Consider the following 20,052-nt stretch of genomic DNA (forward strand, 5'->3'; position numbering starts at 1 on the left):
CTAATGTACACTGTAAATGTAAAGGAGAAGTACCTAAGCACAGGAAATATTCCAGGTGAATGGAGGCTTAATTCCTGCAATGGAAGAAATCTGAATATGTCTAGTAAATAGGTATTATCTGCCATCTAGTGGGTAAAGTAGGGATAGACAGTTGAGTGAATTTCAGATCAGTATTAACCACAGGATGGTAATTCAGCAGCAAGGGTCAATAAATAGTATGCATATCCTAGTTAATTGCAAATAAATTATAAATATAACCATGATTATGATTCATGATTACACTGCATACATTTAAGGAATAATCACTAAAATTAATTGAAGAATAAATCCTAATATTTGAGAAATTATGCATTTTGGAACTTAGTCGTGTTCATATTTCAGCTCTATTCCAGAACTGCTGTACAACGTTAGGCAGGCGACTCAACTTTTCTAAGATTCAGATAATAGTAGTAACAACTCCATAGGTGGTTGTGAATATTAAATGAGATAATCCATATAAAGTGTTTATCAGCATGGCTAGCACTATAGTCCATATATGTAAACAAGTATGGAGGCCTTAAAGCGCGGTGGGCACTGTGATCAGCAGTGTGTGTCTTGTTACTCCCACCTTTCAGTTAAAAGTTAAAACTCAGAGTGCAGCAGAGTTACTTGAAACCTATGTTCAGCACAGATTCAGAACTCTAGAACTTTGGTCTTAGAGATGATATATTGAATTTCCTCAATTTTCAAAGAAAAAGTCTTTCAGGAAATTGTTGAATGAATGAACAAGACCCACATGGATATACAAAAAACAAACAGTCCAACTCTACCAAGCTTACAAGTATTATCTGCTTTGATTTTTAGACTTCCACCAGAAAACACAAAAATTAGGGTATTGGTTAAGTATTTAACTTTTATTGCTAATTGATTTATTTTGCTTTGGAAAGAAAACAAAGAATAGGAATAACCGAGGATAGTTCATTTCTCTTTCAAATAGTCCTTTGATGATTTGTCTTAAAGATATTTGAAAATCCCCATATAAGTGGAAAATTTCCATGTAACATCTCCATCTAAAGGCTTGATCGTTATAGTCTTTCCTATTTATAGTCCTTGTTTCATTCCTAAATTAAAAAAAAATTTTTCTACTTAAAAACAGATTATCCCCTCAATTTAAATGACCTTTGGAGCCTAGGTGTCATTATGATATGTTTAAACAATAGAACTAGTTTTATGTAGAGTATTCTGAAACATGACTTTGGGGCTGACTTCTATTATGTTTAATTTTAAACAGCTTGAAATAATGCTGGAGCCCAAGGTTTGGAGAGAAGCTGCCACTCAGGTGTTCTTCGCCTTAGGTCTAGGATTTGGTGGTGTCATTGCCTTTTCAAGCTACAACAAGAGAGACAACAACTGCCACTTTGATGCCGTCCTGGTGTCCTTCATCAATTTTTTTACTTCTGTCCTGGCAACTTTGGTGGTGTTTGCAGTTCTGGGCTTCAAAGCAAACGTCATAAATGAGAAATGCATTGCAGAGTATGGTTATTAATGTCCTTTAGCTTTTGATGGCATCATTATATTGTTTAAAAATCCCCCTCTCAAACCTGTAAGTTTTCATTATTGTCGCTCTGTTTTGCAGAAATTCGGAAATGATCATCAAACTTGTGAAAATGGGCAACATTAGCCAGGATATCATTCCCCATCATGTCAACTTTTCTGCTGTTACTGCGGAAGATTATCATTTAGTTTATGACATCATTCAAAAAGTGAAAGAAGAAGAGTTTCCTGCTCTTCATCTCAATGCCTGTCAAATTGAAGATGAGCTAAATAAAGTTAGTAGCTGATGTTTCAGCAATAAAATAATGATCATTAACCTAAAACAGTCACTACCCGGAAGACTTCTTTTAGGAAAATGACCTATAAAATCCCTGTGGGAGATCCTGCTGTGTCAAAATTCACATTCTTTGTTTCAGAGAACATACTTCCTTACATCAAAAAAGTTTGCTTTACTTTAAAAAGCAGTTTCATTGATTAAGCCACAATAATTTAAAATATGAATATAAATTAGGTGATTTTCATCACAGAAAATGAAATTAGTCGGACAGCTTTCCCAGTATAATATTTAATACAAATTTTGAATTATGAGTGTCATTTACATATTGCATGATCATTTGGACACATGAATGCCATTTGCCCATTTTAATAACTGTGTTCAATAAGTCACGATTAAGTTCTTTTTCTTAGCCACTGTCATATATTTCAATAAACATGAGATAGGTGAACATAAATAAATATCTTTGTATTAGTGGTCACATTCTCTTTGTATTGCATTGCCAAAAAGGAAAATATGGTGAAGTTGGCCGTTAATTACTTGCTTTAAGATAGCTAACTACACTTGAGACTAAACATAAAGAATCATTTGCAGGAAATTACAGATGAAGCCATCATTAATATAAAAATCTGGAATTCTGTAAGGGAAGATTTAATTATTAAATAACCCCTAAATTTCCTTTTTTTTGTTTTTAAATTTTCGCCTATCTGTTGTCTTTCTGAAATAACATGATCACCTTAAAGTTTGCTTGGAGGCATAGTTTCTTAGGTGGCAACATAATATTAGCATGTTTATTTCTAGTCACTCCTGGGTATTATTCAGAGTTTCCCGGCCCTTTGTAACTGATGTATATAGAGTTATTATTGCTCTGTATTAATGTGGCTATTTTGTATATCTTACAGGCTGTTCAAGGGACTGGTTTAGCTTTTATTGCCTTTACAGAAGCAATGACACATTTCCCTGCGTCTCCCTTCTGGTCAGTGATGTTCTTCCTCATGCTGGTAAATCTAGGGCTTGGCAGCATGTTTGGAACCATTGAAGGGATCATCACGCCCATTGTGGACACTTTCAAAGTGAGGAAAGAAATTCTCACTGGTGAGTTTTCACATATTTGACTTCTTGAACTGATGCAGGCCATTTTACTCTTAGTGAGTGATGGGAGATGGGAATAGGAAAGTTTATTATTAATATATACTCATTAATGCATATTATTATTAGTTACCTATGGGTTTATGTATATAATATGCAAATTATAGATTTAATATAGATGATATTAATTATCTACTAGCAATCACTTATTATATTACTCTTTATTAGTAGTAATGTCATTATTATGAATTACTGGCACTAGAACAAAGTCATAGAATGTTCATGCATAATTCTGCATTCAAGTCAAATAATTATCAAAAAATTAGTTCAGATCCCATACTCCTTTTCCAAAAAGTGCACAGCTTAAATTGATAAACTGAAATTCAATTCTCATATAAAACAGGAATTGTAGCCTGACAGAAGTTCATATATCTAGGTAAGAAAGATGATAACACAATTTATCAATTTTTGATATAAGTATAGTCAGTTTACAATATGTCAATTTCTGGTGTACAGCATAATGCTTCAGTCATACATGAACATACATATATTCATTTTCATATTCATTTTCGCCATAAGTTACTACAAGATATTGAATATAGTTCCCTGTGCTATACAACACAGTTTAGCAATACTGATGGTTGTTAGTAAATCCAATCTGTAAGCAGTCATTAAAGTTCCAGTTTTGTATTGCATCTTCCTTGCATTTGAGGGATATCAACAATATAAGAGAAATTACAACAGAGATACAGCGATAGAGGAGAGCCTTCTTCTAAAAAGAACAGTACTAATAATTAAAATCAAGTTAGGTAGGTAAGACTTGTATGATGTAATATACTGATAGATAGCGTAGTAGAGACTTTACATGTTATAAGAATTAAGAAGCAGCAAAGGTTATCCAAATATATGAGGGACCTGTCAGGGAAAGAGGTGGAAACTGAATCGGAAAAGCGGAGGTCTTTTCAGGGGTCAGAGGGTGTTAGGAAGCAGACACAACTAGAGATAAAGGGAGCAGTGAGGAAGCCAGCCAGACCAGAGGACCGCAACAGTGTTGGTAAGTGATGCAAAAATACACTGGAAAAAAATAGAAAGATGATCTCGAATGCTGGGCAGTGGTGCACCAGCTCCCCAACGCTCTGTTTTTAGCTCTGAAGGACTTAGTACTTATTTATGTGTAAATACTTTCAAATACCTATATAATATATATTATATATGTGTGTGTGTGTATACCTTTATCACTCACTGTTCTGCGAAGTGCAAAACAATTTCAGCAGTTTGTTAAATATTTACATACAGATATCTTTAACTCAGCTGAACATAAATGAGAAACGTCTTTATCTTTTCCTGAAAGACAATCTCTTCCGGAGTTTCTATTTTATTTACGGCTATCAATACCCGGCCTGACAGGCGAAGTAACAGTCATCTTTGCTGCTTTCCTCATTTTTGCCCCGTATCTCAGCCCTCCTGTGGTAAGAGGGTTTGCAAAAGCAAGGGAAAAGCAAGTTCAGAGGGAGAAACACACATGGGAGAATCTGCTAACTCGCAGTGGAAGACCTGTTAGGTCAGAGTACAGATGACTACGCACTCTTCCCGGGTTACTTCTCTTCCAGGATCATACTTTTATTCAAGTCATATTTTACTTTGATGAAATGTTCCCCCATCACCTCTGTCTCCTCTGATAGTACAGCAGGACTTAAGTAAGGGAATGACTCATTATCTTTTCCTCTCCCATTGTCAGCAAAACTCTTAGTGTCTACACCACCTCCACTATACCTTCTTCGAATCTACCTTATACTGTCATGTAATTAGGAGAGAGAGAGAGGGACACAGCTCTGCTACTTCCATCTTGAGACTTTGATTACAATTTACTGTGACAAGCATTTCAGTATTTTAGTATGTGTTAGGCTCCAAGTAAATGCTACCTTTCCTATTCTATATGATATGTATATAATATTCATTAATGTATGGTGTAACTCATACCACTGGCAGAGCACTTAAGAGATGGAGGAAATGACTTAATTTAGCCCATACTTACTGAGATTCTTAGGGAACCCCCACTGGATGGAACCCAGGGGTGTCTGTTTTCTCCCCTCCTGCACTGCTGTTACCTGCCCTCCTTTCACTTTTGCTCACCTCTGCTAAAAGGTGTTGAGAAACAGAACACAGTCATCTCCTGTTTTTGATGGCTTCTCTACTAAGTGCATGAGAGAATAAAGAGTCCAACAAAAATGTGGGAATATTATCTGGATTCCAGAAATCTCTCTAGGTTTTTATATTAATGGTAGCTGGTTAAAAGTTTCTGCATCTTTCTTAAGTGCTACTGCAGAAACTCCTTTTAGATGGTTCTTAGTTACTTGGAGAATCAGATTACTGGAGCCACATTAATCTCATTATTAATTAAAAATTCAATATTGCTTCCAAAACTATGAAACATTTTTAAAAGTAGAAATGACCTATGAACATCTGCTGCCTAAAAAGGTTACTTTGCTCTCAGTAAAGGGAAGAAGGGTAGAGAAATTTAACATATTTCTCAGTTTTGCCTCATTTGTTATATGTGCTTGGGGAAGAAGTTTCCACAGACTCAGGGAGATGAGTTGAATTACTATCTTACAATGAATTCAGATTAAGTCTGGGGCTAAGTCCTGGTAACTAACTCCCAATGAGTTATATTCCATGGTATCAGTTAAGGTATCCTATTTATATCATTGACAACTTATTAAGGTGGAAACAAACTTATTGTTTGCAATAATAAATTTATAATGAAGTTTAGAAGACCTGGACTCTGAATAGGGCTTAATTTCTTATTTGTTCCTTTTGTCCAGTTATCTGTTGTCTTCTGGCATTCTGTATTGGCCTGATATTTGTGCAGCGCTCTGGAAATTACTTTGTTACCATGTTTGATGATTATTCTGCCACACTGCCTCTGCTAATTGTAGTCATTTTGGAGAATATTGCTGTATCCTTTGTTTATGGCATAGATAAGTAAGTATACTCTCTTTTATGCATTCATTTTTCATCTCTGTTTTGGAAAGACCAGTTTTCACTGTCTATCTCATTTAGAAGAAGAGGGAAATGAATAGACGGAAAATTTCCTTTCCACAAAAATCAAATCTTTTGCAGGCTCTTCTTCATTCAACAATTTTAATGAAGTACTTTTCCTTATTAGGTGATGAGATAGAATGGTGTAGATGGTAATGTAGTCTAGGGTTCTGGAGCTTTGATTTAATTCTCGTTATCAAATAGTTACTTCCAAGATCTAGTGAGTATTGGCTATGTTCCAAGAACCACGTCAAGTTGTTTGGAGCTATTGTTAGGTATATTTCACAGATAAGAAAACACAGGCTTAGTGAGGCACCAAGTGACTTGCTCATCACACACCTGGACAGAGGCAGACCTGGGATTCACAGCCGTTTTCGCTTAACTCTAAAGCCTATGCTTCTAGTTACTTGTTTTACACGAGAACTTTTATTTTCTTGTGCTATATAATGCCTTGCTTTACCAGGCAACATAATGTTTTATATATCAGGCTCATTTGGGGGAATGGTATGTCCTGCCCTGAGATATGTATGGCATTTGTTATACAGAAACTTCATATTTACATGGAGTCATGACTTGAATTCACTAAATGCCTAAACCTCTGAATTATATACCTGCTTGATGTAAGAAGTAAAACACTTGGTGTGAAGTGAAGCATTAGAGTAATCTCAGAAGAAGAAAGTTTCTGAAGGCTTGGTCCGATATTTTTAAAGTTGTTGTCTCTACTTAACATACAGGGACTAAAGGCGTAAGATCATCGAGCGTATTAGAAGTCTCTGTAAAGTAGGAATGAACGAGGACCAAGAGTGCTCTTAAACAACATAAAGAACATTCTTGGTATTGACTGGGCTTTGTGACAAAGCTAAAAGAATGTTTTCATTACTGTCAAAAGTTCCAGGCAAGGAAAGATAGGGGAACTTACATTTAATGATCATGTACTCATAGTAACAGTAGTAGCAGCTGTATGACATGCATTTGATCTTCCTCCTCATAAAAATACTCTTTGGTAACTACTATCGCCCATATCACAGATGGAAAATTGACCCTACTTGTACAGGAGAATGCAGCGTGTTAATTGTAGAGCTAGGACTTTAAACTTGAATTTCAAAACCAGATATTGCTACACTCTACCAAGCTACCACCACCAACTTCTAGCCTGCACCATGTTGGAATTTGATGTTGTTATCAGGCTGAATCAATAAGATCATAATTTAGATTTCCATTTAGACAGTTTGTCATTTAAAGTAGGCATAGTAGTAAATATCTCTTTTTAGTAGTTTGTGTTCCTAAATAATAATCATTATAATAGTAGGAGGAATAATAATACTATGCATCTATTAAATTCCTACTGTGTGTGAAGTAGTATGCTCCACATACATTGTCTATGAGCCTAACAATAACCTTCTAAGATAGGTACTCTTGTTTTTGAAAATGCCAAAAATTTTCAACAGGACTAAGATTAACATGAAAAGATGACCAAGCTATGATGTGAAACCAAGTCCGTTGGTCTCCAAAACTCCTATTTTGTCTTAGGAGCAAGGTTAGAATTCTCCTGTCTAAAATGCTCTCACTTAATTACTTTCCCCTCCTTTAGATGTCTGTAGCAACTTTATATGCTTCCTGTTCTCTTTCAACAGTGTCATGAGCTCAGTTCTGTTCGGCCTTCTGCCACGTTTACCTACATTTCCAGAGACAGGGTTGAGGGAAAGAAGGCAATCAAAACCTAAACTTTTGAGACAGCAAATTCAAATGCAGAAAAAGAAGTGTTGGAGCATAAGAATTTAGCAATTAGGACGAACTATGAATGAGAGGAAATGAGGAGGAGGAGCCCATGCAGCTGAAAGTGATGGCTGTGTATTTCCCTGAGTCTGCTCTTAAAATGGAAAGAGGAAAAGAACGACTAGAAAGCAAAACCAAATTCCCGTGAACAGTGGCAAGAAGATATCCCCGTGAGCCCCCAAACAGAGAGGCTGGGGACAAGCCACTGGCAACCACAAGACGTATGTGGTGTCGCATCTGTGTGGGAGGCAATGTAGGATGTACAACGGGGCTTAGGACAGTCTCCAGTCAGCCCCAGATCCTCCCTGCAACCTCTGGGCAGCTGACCTGGAGACCCTGACCTACACTGAGAGACATCTTACAGGATCCTTGACCTCATTTCAAGGAATGCAGAGGGATCAAAATGCAATAAGATCATCAGTGCTGGAGCAATATGGTCTCTAAAAACTCTTGAGACAGACAACCCAAAGTTCCCTTCCCAGAGAAAGCTCTGTAAGAGAGTGCTGGGCACAAAACCTCAGCTGAGCAGGAAAGAGATAGTAGGGGCAATGAAAAAGAAAGTCCAGGTAAAGATGAGAAGGAGAGCAGAGGTAAATAGAACTGAGAAATTATGAGGCCACTATTTTTTATTACTTTGCAAAAATCGAGAGGTAATGCCCATCCCTCCCTCCTAAAAAAGCAGGAAAATTCATTTCACTTAAATGTAGTCGAAACTTTTATAAAATGTTATTTTTTTAAAAGAGAGGAAAGGGGTAGAGTAATATCCCTGCAGACAACAAAAGCACACAAGCAAAATAGATGGAAAACTAATAATGCTTCAAAATGAGTTGAAACAAATGTTTAAAAATGATAGAAGCCACAAAAGAATAGCATATATCAGTTATTTTAACATTGAAAAACGTTAGACAAAAGGAAGACTTGAAAGCAAAGGTGATAGAATGCAGGAAATAATTGTGAATAAAAAAATACACTTAAGAAATGAAGATCAAATTAAACAGAAAGCAAAACCAATAAGCACAGTGGCTACGTCCACAAGAATTAGAGACTAGAAAGGAGGAATACTTACTAAAATCAAGAAATAACAAAGGATTTAAGAAAATGAACAGAAACAGTACTTAGGCAAAGATGATTCAACATATGTACAATGAGGGCCTCTAAAAACAGTGGCTAGAACAAATGCTAAAAACTGTAATCAAAGAAGCTTTCCTGAAATAACTTGGATGTTGAAAGGGCAAATAATATACTTGAAAAAAATAGACACAAAGGCCAATACCAGGACTTAAGCCTAGGATGTTACTTCAAGACCAAAAAAAAAGGGGGGGGGGCATCCAGGCAAAAACAAGACAGAACAAAACAAAGAAAATTACTTGTAGGAAAAAATCTAATAGTCAACAAAATTTTTGTAACACTATTATGTAGTCAGACATGTTTATGAGTCTCAAGGAAAGAATACATGCCACAGATTTTAAATTCACCGAAACTGACACTGAAGTAGTGACCACAGATAAACACTCAGAACCATGCAAGAAATTAGGAGCTATAGTTACCATGATCCCTTTTTGAAGAATCTTCTAGAGAACTAGCTTTAGACAACCAAACAGTCGACAGAAACATGAGTACAAGAACTGGTGGGTGAGCAGTAAATATTTACCTTTAGATAAATACTAAGGAATATAGACTAGTATGTACTGGCTACATGCTCCTGACAGTGTTAACATCATTTGACTAAAAAGGGTGAATTTTATTTCAGGTAAATAATACTTCAAGTATTGACTTAAAAAAACAACACTTAAGTCTAATTAATCATTAGGTCTAAGTACTAAATCACAGGAAATAGAAGGATCTGATGCACTTGTGAAGCAACACTGTGTGTATGCAATCAGAAAAATCCAGACTGTGGGAAATTACAGTGCGGAGTTCTCAGCTGATTGGATAAAAAATTGGAAGAAATGATAAAGAGATGTAGGAGGAACTTAGAGATGAAAAATGGACTTGAGAAACACATCAATCAATTGCAACGTGTGGACCTTCTTTCAATTAAAAAAAAAGACTAAAAAGAAAGGATATTTCAGATAATATAAACACCAATTGGATTGTATGATATTAATTAATTATGGCTAAATAAAAAAAAAAGAAATTTTAATGTATTGCAAATATTGTGTTCATGGAGTGGAAAGTCATCAGTTGGAGGAGACTTTCCAGTAATTGACTTAAGAGGACTTTCCCCAAATGAAAATTACAGTAAACTGGTTCCATTTTACTTTATAAATCTTCTCAATTTATAAATCATTTTCCAATATGACTTTCGGATTCAGTATAAAATATCATAAAGTATCATGGTTAACACTCTGTCAAACCATTGATATGATGCACATTTTTGAAGGATGTGTAATTTAGCATATTTTAATATAACTATACTGACTCTGGAATAATTAAATTCTACCTTTCTGTTTAGGTTTATGGAAGACCTAAAAGATATGCTGGGCTTTGCTCCCAACAGATATTACTACTATATGTGGAAATACATTTCTCCTCTAATGCTATTATCGCTGCTAATTGCTAGCGTCGTGAATATGGGATTAAGTCCTCCTGGCTATAACGCATGGATTGAAGATAAGGTAAAGTACAAAAAAGGAAGTTAGATTAAAAATATATACAAAATGTCATTTTAGAGGTTTTTGTCTTTTACTTTTGTCACAGTATAGTTTGCTGTTTAATGAATGCTATTGCTTTTATACAAGGATCTTGAGATTTACATTTTCTTTGGCCTCAAATATGTATTTTTTAATATATTGTGGATTTTTTTTAGTACATGAGAAACACTGACTTGTTCCTCATTAAGGTAGCTTTATTTATGTCACCATAGATAAACCAATAATTACTGGTCCTTTGACTCTAAAAAACATACTGACCAAACCACCAGAAATATTTTTTCCTATATAAATTACTAAATCGTATCTGAGAGATTCTATAACAATGAAAATACGCATTGGCCATGTAGACATAATTTAAGTAAATTTTAAAGTAAAGTTTTGTTATAACTGTTTCATATGAGCCATGACTATTTCCATTCTTGTTCTCAAGCTGCATCAGCTGCATAGGAATGCAATCATAATATATATTAGCTGTTATAAAATCAGAATGATTATTTTTCAGAGTTACCATTGACCTTTATTCTATGGTCAATAATTCTATATGATAGCACTTAAACCTATGACTATTCTACTTAAATAAGTGTATTATCCCTTACTAAAACCCTTGGGGCCAGATGTAGTTTAAAATTTAAATTTCAGATTTAGAAAAGATACTGTGGCACATGTAACAGGTATCTATTGCTTAAAAACAAATGACCCCCAAACTTAATGACTGAAAGCAATGCTGGTTTATTATTTATGAGGGTTTCTGTGGATGAGCTAAACAATTCTTCTCTGTGACTTGCCTGAGCTCACTCCTTCAGTTGATTAAACTTGGAGAGCAGCACTCTTTCTATGTGAGCTTTCATTCTTGGCTTCTTCCAGGCATTATGGATTCAGGGCAGCATTTTGAGACACAGAGCAGAAATTGCAGGGCCTTTAAGACCTAGCACGGGGAGTTCCTTGCTGTCACCTCCACAGTAATGTATTAGTCAAAGTCACAAGACTAGCCCAGATTCTTTGCTTACAAACCTGAGACAAATATGGTATTTTTTTGTGGACCTGTGGCAAAAGATCGATTACCAACAGTTATTTTTTGGCTTTAACAGGCATCTGAGGAATTTCTGAGCTATCCAACCTGGGGAATGGTTGTCTGCATCTCTCTGATGGTCCTGGCAATACTTCCCGTCCCCGTGGTCTTCATCATCCGTCGCTGCAACCTTATAGATGATAGTTCTGGTAATTTAGCATCTGTGACTTATAAGAGAGGAAGGGTCCTGAAGGATCCTGTAAACTTGGAGGGAGATGATGCAAGCCTCATTCATGGAAAGATATCAAGTGAGATGTCCTCTCCAAATTTTGGTAAAAATATTTATCGCAAACAGAGTGGATCTCCAACTCTGGATACTGCTCCCAATGGACGTTATGGAATAGGGTACTTGATGGCAGACATGCCAGATATGCCAGAATCTGATTTGTAGCCGGGGGCAAGAATCTGTAGGTTTTATTTGGTTCATTTTATCAATGAACATTGGCTCTACTGAGAGAAGCGTTAGACTTCACTTACCAGAGGGCGATCTCAGGTGTTCCATGGCTGTGATCTTTGATCCCAGCAGTGTGTGTAAATTCAACTGGAGCATCCCTTTGGATTCTTTGGTTTACATTTGTGCAGAAAGAGTTACAGACGTAGCGTGCAATGACTGAGGTCCATGTCGGTCAGAATTTTTTAAAATACTTTGGGTGTTTTTTCAAGTATTTCTATCTCTAAAAATCACAGGTGTTACCTCAGTTTCTAATAATTTCTGGATGTCATGGTATGGAGCAATTCGAAAATGTTTTGCTTCAAAATGTATAAGTTTGCCTTCAGGGTAACCCCCAGGATTACAGTGAACAATTCTGTAAGTTGGTGCCTCTCAGCACGTTTCCATGAATATACCGTGTAGATAGGCTGTACTTATTTTGGTAGCGTCAATACCTTCTTAGGCAATTAGTTGAAGAAAACTGCAAAATATTTTCTTATGTAATAGCTATATAGAGCAATAGTATCAAAGAATAAGAAGGCACTAATGCTGGGATGAAAGGTGAGATTCAGAGGTGACTGGGGATCATGTGTGTGATGGTTGTGTATTTTGTGTAAAATATGTGTGTGAAAATGATCTAAGACTGAGTCACTCAGCCCTCTCAAGAATGATGCAGATTCTGCATTCTTCTATGCCGTGTGCCTAAAAACCTACTTAATATTTATTGTGGTTTCAAAATTACTCCTAGTATATTTATATAATATACTTGCAATGTACATAGATGTATATTAGTACTCTGAGTACTAATTTGAAAACTTGAAGCAAGATGGCATTTTATTTCATATCTTTCTGTTTTGCTTCTGTTTTATGCAAATATAAATCCTTTTTTTAAGTGATTGTTAAAAATCGTATGGCATTACATTTTAAGCTGCAAATAAACAGTTATAAAATGATGTTTGTTTTCTGCCTTGATTTTTTGTGTGTGTGCCACCTGAGTTGGATTATCTTGCACTTCCATCAGCACTTAGGTATTTCATAATAATTAGTCATCAAATTCCAAGTAGGATTAATAGACCGATTAATGGAGTTACCTCTACTTTGGAGGCAAAGGAAAAAGAGAGTACTATGGTTAGGTGGTGTTCTACCGTAGTCTCACAATTCTTAAACAAATACTTATAGCTTCCCAGAAAACCGCAAGTACAGTTGACTGCTTGCTGGGTCAATATTGTCTCTGAAGTGTGAAAAATTATGATGATTTCTGTGAAACTGTTGTGTATATGAAGTTGGAGGAAGCAGGACTCCACTGAGTGCCATCTAGTTAAAAAGGCTTTTATTTATAACTGTCCTACCACTATAGCAGTCACTTTAAAATAATGATGGATAAAGCAGCAAAATAGGGGAGGTAGTACACACACCTATTGATTTATTTTGGCCAAATATTCTTCATCTGCTGGGGACATATGTTAACAGACTGCATCAGAGCATTTAAAATATAATTCCACTGGTGATGAAAACTTTCAGGGTTTTTTTTGTTTTGTTTTATTTTGTTTTTTGCATAGTCACTAATATATTTTGTATCACTTTAAAGTTAAAAATATTTCGGAGATAGACAATATATGCACACTATGCAAACTCAAAAATCATCAAAACTCAGTGTAAATTAAAGTTTTCTGTCAAAATTTCTCCCAGCCACCCATTTCCCATCCGTGAAGGCAAACACCATTACTGGTTTCTCATGTATCTTTAAGGAGGTGCTCCATGTATACACATCACATGATGACAGCATTCAGTATTCTCTCTTCTGAATCTTACTTATTTCAAGGAATAATTTATTTTGGACAGTATTTCATATGATGGCACATAAATCAGCCTCTTTATTTCAGAAGTTGAGGTCATTTACATTTTATTTATTTTTGTGTTGAAGTAGTATTTTCTTTTGTAAGCTACCCCAGTGTTAGTAAGTTTGTAGCAAATACTTACTTTACCTGCCAGCCTTTAGCTGATCATGATAATACATTGCTAAATAGCATCCCTCTCTACTCCCTCTCTTGTCATGAGGGCTGTTAATCTACAGTTTGAAGATCTGCTTTCCACTAGGGGATAGGTCTCGGCCCTTGTATTCACAGAGTAATTCCAATGCAGGAATCATGAGATGGAAGAGAATTTCAAACAGCTTCTAATGCCCCCATGTGGCAGATGAGGAAACGAGGGCCATGGAAATTAAAGTGAAACGAACAAGGTCTCTCCTTTCTGCTTTTTTCATTCAGACAGTTCTTCAGCTGTTCATTCATTTATTTACCCTTTCTTTTAGGATCTACTCACCAAGAATCTGCTTATTCTCAGTATTAAGACCAGCACCATATTGTAATTAGGATGTAAACTAGTCATTTTCCCCCATTTTCTCTTCTTTGTCTGGGAGACTCGTTACTTGTTTTTTCCCAGACAGTAAAATATTTAATCAATACATGGTAGTAGGAAGTATCCTTTTCTGGACTCCAAAATTTGAGGCTATTTGCTGCTATTTCTGTAAACTCTGGCCTGAATCTGCACCTAGATATGACATAGCCAAAGATCGTCTATCTTCCAGTGGGAAGCAGTCTGGGGAGATGACAGGGGGACTCAGTGTTAGAGTGGAATGCAAGGAGAAGGGAGAAAACATACCACTCCTCTGAGGTGTTAAGAGTCGTAATGAGGAAGCTAGTATCTTGATGAAACAATGTCTTAGGGTGTAATTTTATGAAAGTATATTTGCATTTCCATGTGTTTGTGTTTATGTGCGTTATTTAAGGCAGAAGGTTTTTTTTTTTTTTAGTGAATGTTCAAATGGGTATATGATTCCAGAATGTCTAAGATCAAGACATAGGTGCTTCTTAACTGTAATTATTCTTTTGAGTCACTTGTGACCTTTTAAAAGATATATTTCTAACTTACTGAATCTGAATACTTTTGGGATTGGTTGCAGGATGTGAGTATGTTTTAAAAACTTATTCTAATATGCATTCTTGTTAGGAACCATGGATATTAAGAAGATGAAGAGAAAAAGAAAATATGAATTCTAGTCATCTTCAATCAATAAAACAAATGGTGCAATAATGGTGGTAACTGGGAAGAAACATAGTTTGGGTAGATAAAAGTTGGAATTCAAAAATTTTAAAATTCTTTGAAAGGTAAAATATCTTTCTCCTTTTAAGTTTTTTCTTGGTAGCTGTGTTTTCTGAACACTCCCCAAAGACATTCATATCTATGTCAATTGAATATGAATAAAATCAATACCAATTACAGCAATTACATAGATTTTTCCATACATTTGTGTTATAGTTTTTTTGAGACAAAGTTCTCACAAAAAGGGAAAAATGATAAAACTCTAGAAAACTACTGAAAATTCAAACACGTCCCATAAAGTATTCATTACTGAGCATAGCATATTTTTACCTTCATAACTTAGGACTGATATAAAATGTTTCATATATTATTTTGCCTCAAATGACTGACTCCAAAATTGGCTGATCTTTCGGTTATCCTAATATATATTCCCATCTAAAACATTGCCTTAAGAATGCCTATTATGTGGAGGTAAAAAGAGAAAAGGGACTGGGACGTTATCTCGTCCTAAATTCTTTGGATTCTGCTATTACTTTAACACATCACAGTCCTTCCCAGCACCACCATCAAAACACACACATACACCACCACCACCAACAACAACAACAACAACAACAAGAAAAAACACCTGATTTATATGAACAGCAAAAGAAACACGCCCTGTGGTGTCAATGAAATACTCCATTTGGTGCCACATGAGTAAAAGAAACCATGCCTTATAAATTAATGATGATATCCCAGCTGCTCTTCCTTTTCTGTTTATTGCCTTTTCAGAGGATGTTTAGTTGCACAAGAAGGAAAATGACGGGTTCTTTAGAAGAGATTGACGTTTATATTTCTGAGAATACAATTTTCCCAGGAACAAGCCATTAAAAGAATTGCAACAGTATGTCATTTCACTGTTCTTTAAAGAAATGCTTATAAAAAGCAAAAAAGCAGAACACAATACCCTAGTGCACCCCAGTCTGAAAAAATTGAGTAAATTTTAAAAATTTCAAGCATATTAGCAATGTGGCATTGGTTTGATCTGCCATCATTGGCATTTACCCACATTATTGACGAGGTCAACAGAATTCATGGATGCAGATGCCTGGCTTACATTCACTCCCCCAGAACACTGTCTCTTTTGTCAGGAATATGCCTTTCCCCACCTTCATTTTAAAGCTTCGCTCTAATTTGAATAAATATTGAAAGGACTAGTATGGGATCATTTGAGGTCAGTTATATCAATATCTGTCAGGATCCAACAAAGAAGATCTCTTCTCTGAGCAAGAGGGGATCTGGATGGACGAATGTCTCTGCTAAGCAAATCAAACAGAAGTTTATTCACTATATGCTTTCTGAATACACTTTTGTGTAGAATCATTTCTATCTGGCTCTTCTGTAAACAATCCCATGAGATTTAATCATCCCAATCCTTTTTTCTGAGTTACTGTATGAAGTAATGAAATGTCGATATAGACAATCTAACAACCAACGCACCAGGCCTTCTAGATAGGAACATTTATTCCCCACTTCTTTAGCCAAGTGAGGTTGCTGGTAAGCTGTGTCTAGGACGTAGATTCAGAGAATAAATCTCATTATTTACATAGTATACATTTTATTATCATGATATGAAATGTATTATCTATTTTATTTTTACTTTTCAACTCATACTCATAACTTATCTCCGTTAAACAGACAGCACTTTCTCATCCAAAACTCTGTCACTTTTCTTTTTTTGCCACCTTTCCCTAAGATATTTACAGTCAAACAAATCCCAAGCCCAACAAGTAGAGGAAGCTACCTTCCTGTTGAATTTTACAGATGAATTTCAACAGCAAAACAACACACACGTTTGTCATCACTTTGAGGTGTTCTTTTAGAATATCTTTCTGTGTTCTTTCAAAAATGCAGCAGTTCATATCCTAAAGTTGAATTTTTCAAAGTCTTTAATTTTTTTACACTTCCAACGTTTTCAAATAGGGCTTTTAAAGCTGGTTCTCTATTTTCAGGCAGATGAGTGAGCATCACACTTCTAGGAGCGAGCATCAGCAATGTCACCTTTTTTAGTATTCTCATTACAAAGGTAAACTTTATAATGCAGATAGTGATGACAAGCACTATTTCAGAGATTTTGCCTTGATTTTGTCAGCATTAGATGAAAAAGTTCTATATATTTCACACGGAGTTTGCTTCATATGCTTTCAAAAGTTGTATACGATTAAGCCATATGCATTTCTTTATTATGATCAAATAATTTCAGGTCATGTCTCAAGGCCATAAAGGATATTTTGGGGATAGAGAGAAAATATTTTTGTCATTAGAATGACCTTATTTATAAATGAAAATAATGATGGTAATTATTTGACAATAGCCTGAATAAAATTCTAAATCTGTCTTTATATCATTGTCCTAGTCATCTGAGGGGAAAGTAATTCATATGTGAATGAGTCTTTGTCTTTCAATAGAAAAAAAGTATTGCCTGTGTAATATCATTAAAGAAAGGCAAAACAGTCAGTTCTGGTCTGTTCAGAAAAAACAGGGAGATACTTCCGGCAGAAGAGCCTCCTGGTGCGCACTAGACAGAGCAGCGGGCTGTGGGACGCTGCGTCTCTCTCCCACACTGAGACATCCTTCACTGGCCAGCCAGGCACGGCAGCCGCACCTGCTCTAATTGATTAACCCTCGTGGCTGACCCGGAGCCTTGTACAGCCCAGGTTTCAGATTTTCCAGCTGGTTTCACACAGTGGAAATACTAGGAGATGTCACCTTAGAATGCAGCCCTCAAAGCAGCCCTATCTCAAAAAGCACAAAAGATCTAATTGGGAGAGGATTATTGCTTAGCATAACCTACGGAAATTTTAGAACGGGAGCTCCCGCACATTACTGGTATGTTTTAAGGCAATAAGGATTTGAGAATCTAGAGACTCGGCTATTGAAAATTAGAGTCCAAACTTCTGATGCAGGGAAATGTAATCACTTCAGTTAAGAGCTCCAATATTGAGGTCCGGGCGGCTAGGCTACAGAGAACTCACCTGCTGTATCCTTACTCTTTACTAATACCACTCAGGCTGAGTGTTCCTAGGTCTTACCTGGGTAGCCCAAAGCTTCATGCCAACCATTTCCCTTGTCTCTTTCCCCTCTCGTTGCCCATTTTGGGCCGCAGTGTTCCACTCTTTTCTCTCCTCTTCTCCTTAATACATATCCATTAGTCAAGGGATAAATGACTAATAAGAGTTTTGACTTTAGCTCCACTCTCTGCAGCAGCTACCATTTGATAGAGAGTGTTGTGGTCTTAAATCAGTTCCACCTTTAATCCACAGAGCCCTACTGTGTGGATAGGGTCTCTGCTCTTTTCTACCCTCCTTTTTATTCAACTAAAGCAACTTCGTTTTCTTCTGTTCTTAGGTTTGGCAATATTGCATAAAAAATGAATTCTAAGTTTACAAGAAGCTATATGCAAATGTTCTCACTTTATATATAAAAGAAGACTTTGGTCCTAAAGTTGGATTTACTCTTTTTTTCATATGAGCTCTGCCACTTAATACTGTGTAACCCTAGATAATTTATCAAGCTAATCTGAGCCTCAGTTTCCTTACCTGGGAAGTGTGATTAATAACATATAGAGTTCTTATGAGAATTAAAGAAGATAGAAGAGAAAATGCTCAGCACGGTTACTGGCGCATATTAAGTGGTCATTATATTCAAGCATTTTCCAAAAGCTAAAAATGATTCTTTACAAGCTTGAGGCTTTCCAGAATTTGTAAAAATCAAACCACATATAAGTACTTCCTATTTTTCTTATGTGTAAGACTAGCCTTGAGATGCCAACACAAATTAAGCCTCTTGATTTAGAAACAGCCAAGACATTATACACTTCTGTTCTATTCCAAATATATTTCCTAAGCCCACATCACATGCAAATTACAGCCAAATTAGAGAAGCCAAATACCTTATGAGAGCCAACCAATGAATGAAGAGCTGAAGGAAGATGCCGCAGCTCAAAAGTCAAGAGTCAGGGACCCAGGGAAGAAATGGAAACCAAGAAACAAAGGAGAGAATGAGGCCTGAGGGACCAGAACTTTGCTGTGAATAGGGATACCCCAAATCTCCTTCATATGGGGGTAGCAGTGGTTTGTGGTTTTAGTTTAGAGGAACCAGATCAGCATAGACCCTCCTTGCCCTCTATAAGCATAGATAGTAGGTACATACATGGAAAGCGAAGTGGACAGTGTATGGTGATAAACTCAGATCCTTCAAGTTAAACAAATCTGAGTATCTAGAGAGCAGGAGGGAATGTTGAAAATTGGGCTGCATGTCTATAAATTTATTCAAAATGATTGTTAAAAAATTAAGAAACACATGTGCTAACAAAATAACACATGTCTAAGGGCAAGATTCTAACAGGCTGCCAGTTTACAACCAAATCCACTATAGTATCTCATTTGTTTTTACTATTATCATGACATCCATATAAAATCTTGGGAATCACCTGGCTAGGGAGTATTTCTTTATGCATTATTATCTTGACAGGCACATAAGAAGACACTAGACTTAACTTTTGAAGGTTTTTGGGTGACAATTGAATTTACCTAAAAACATACCTGTGTAGAAAATTCAGGGAGAGGAAAATACGTAAACATGTCTTGCAAAATATCACGATGGCCTTTTCTCCTAAGTCAACTGCCTGTCACTTGGTGAATTCTGTAGTGCCCCTGGTGTGATGGTCTAAGGGCAGAACTAGGACGGATGGGACATCACTTTTCTAGACTGCCTTAACAAAAGCTCACAGACTGAGTGGCTTAAAACAACAGAAATCTATTCTCTCATAGTTCTGAAATCTAGAAGTCTGAACTCAAGCCATGCTCTCTCTGAAGGTTTTAGAGGAGAGTCTGTTCTATGACTTTTTCTTCATTCTGGTGGTGGACAATCCATGGTGTTTCCTGACTCAAAGATGCCTCACTCCAATTTCTGCCTTCATCATCACATGGTGTTCTCTCTGCACGGGCCTGTGTTTCTTCTCTCTTTACAAGGACAGCAGTCTTACTGGGTTAGGGTCCACCCTGATCCAGTATGACTTCATCTTAACTTAATCTGATCTGCA

The 20,052-nt window shown here is 36.2% G+C and overlaps 1 protein-coding gene across 5 annotated transcripts in view; it reads left to right on the forward strand.

Annotated features, from left to right (window-relative positions):
* SLC6A15 (solute carrier family 6 member 15) overlaps positions 1–15,149 on the forward strand; it is a 42,154-nt gene extending 27,005 nt beyond the window's left edge. For 4 of the 5 annotated variants that reach the window (XM_072973314.1, XM_072973316.1, XM_072973315.1 and 1 more), the window contains 6 exons: positions 1,271–1,512; positions 1,616–1,808; positions 2,710–2,902; positions 5,719–5,878; positions 10,167–10,329; positions 11,454–12,817. In XM_072973314.1, coding sequence (XP_072829415.1) covers positions 1,271–1,512; positions 1,616–1,808; positions 2,710–2,902; positions 5,719–5,878; positions 10,167–10,329; positions 11,454–11,825 — 1,323 coding nt within the window. In that variant the 3' untranslated portion in view covers positions 11,826–12,817. Of the gene's footprint in view, positions 1–1,270; positions 1,513–1,615; positions 1,809–2,709; positions 2,903–5,718; positions 5,879–10,166; positions 10,330–11,453; positions 12,818–14,873 lie in introns of those variants that run through there. The other variant, XM_072973317.1, reaches the window with a different exon arrangement.
* Positions 15,150–20,052: the final 4,903 nt, after the last annotated feature.

The sequence above is a fragment of the Vicugna pacos genome, chromosome 12, assembly GCF_048564905.1.
Source record: "Vicugna pacos chromosome 12, VicPac4, whole genome shotgun sequence".
Classification (NCBI taxonomy): domain Eukaryota; kingdom Metazoa; phylum Chordata; class Mammalia; order Artiodactyla; family Camelidae; genus Vicugna; species Vicugna pacos.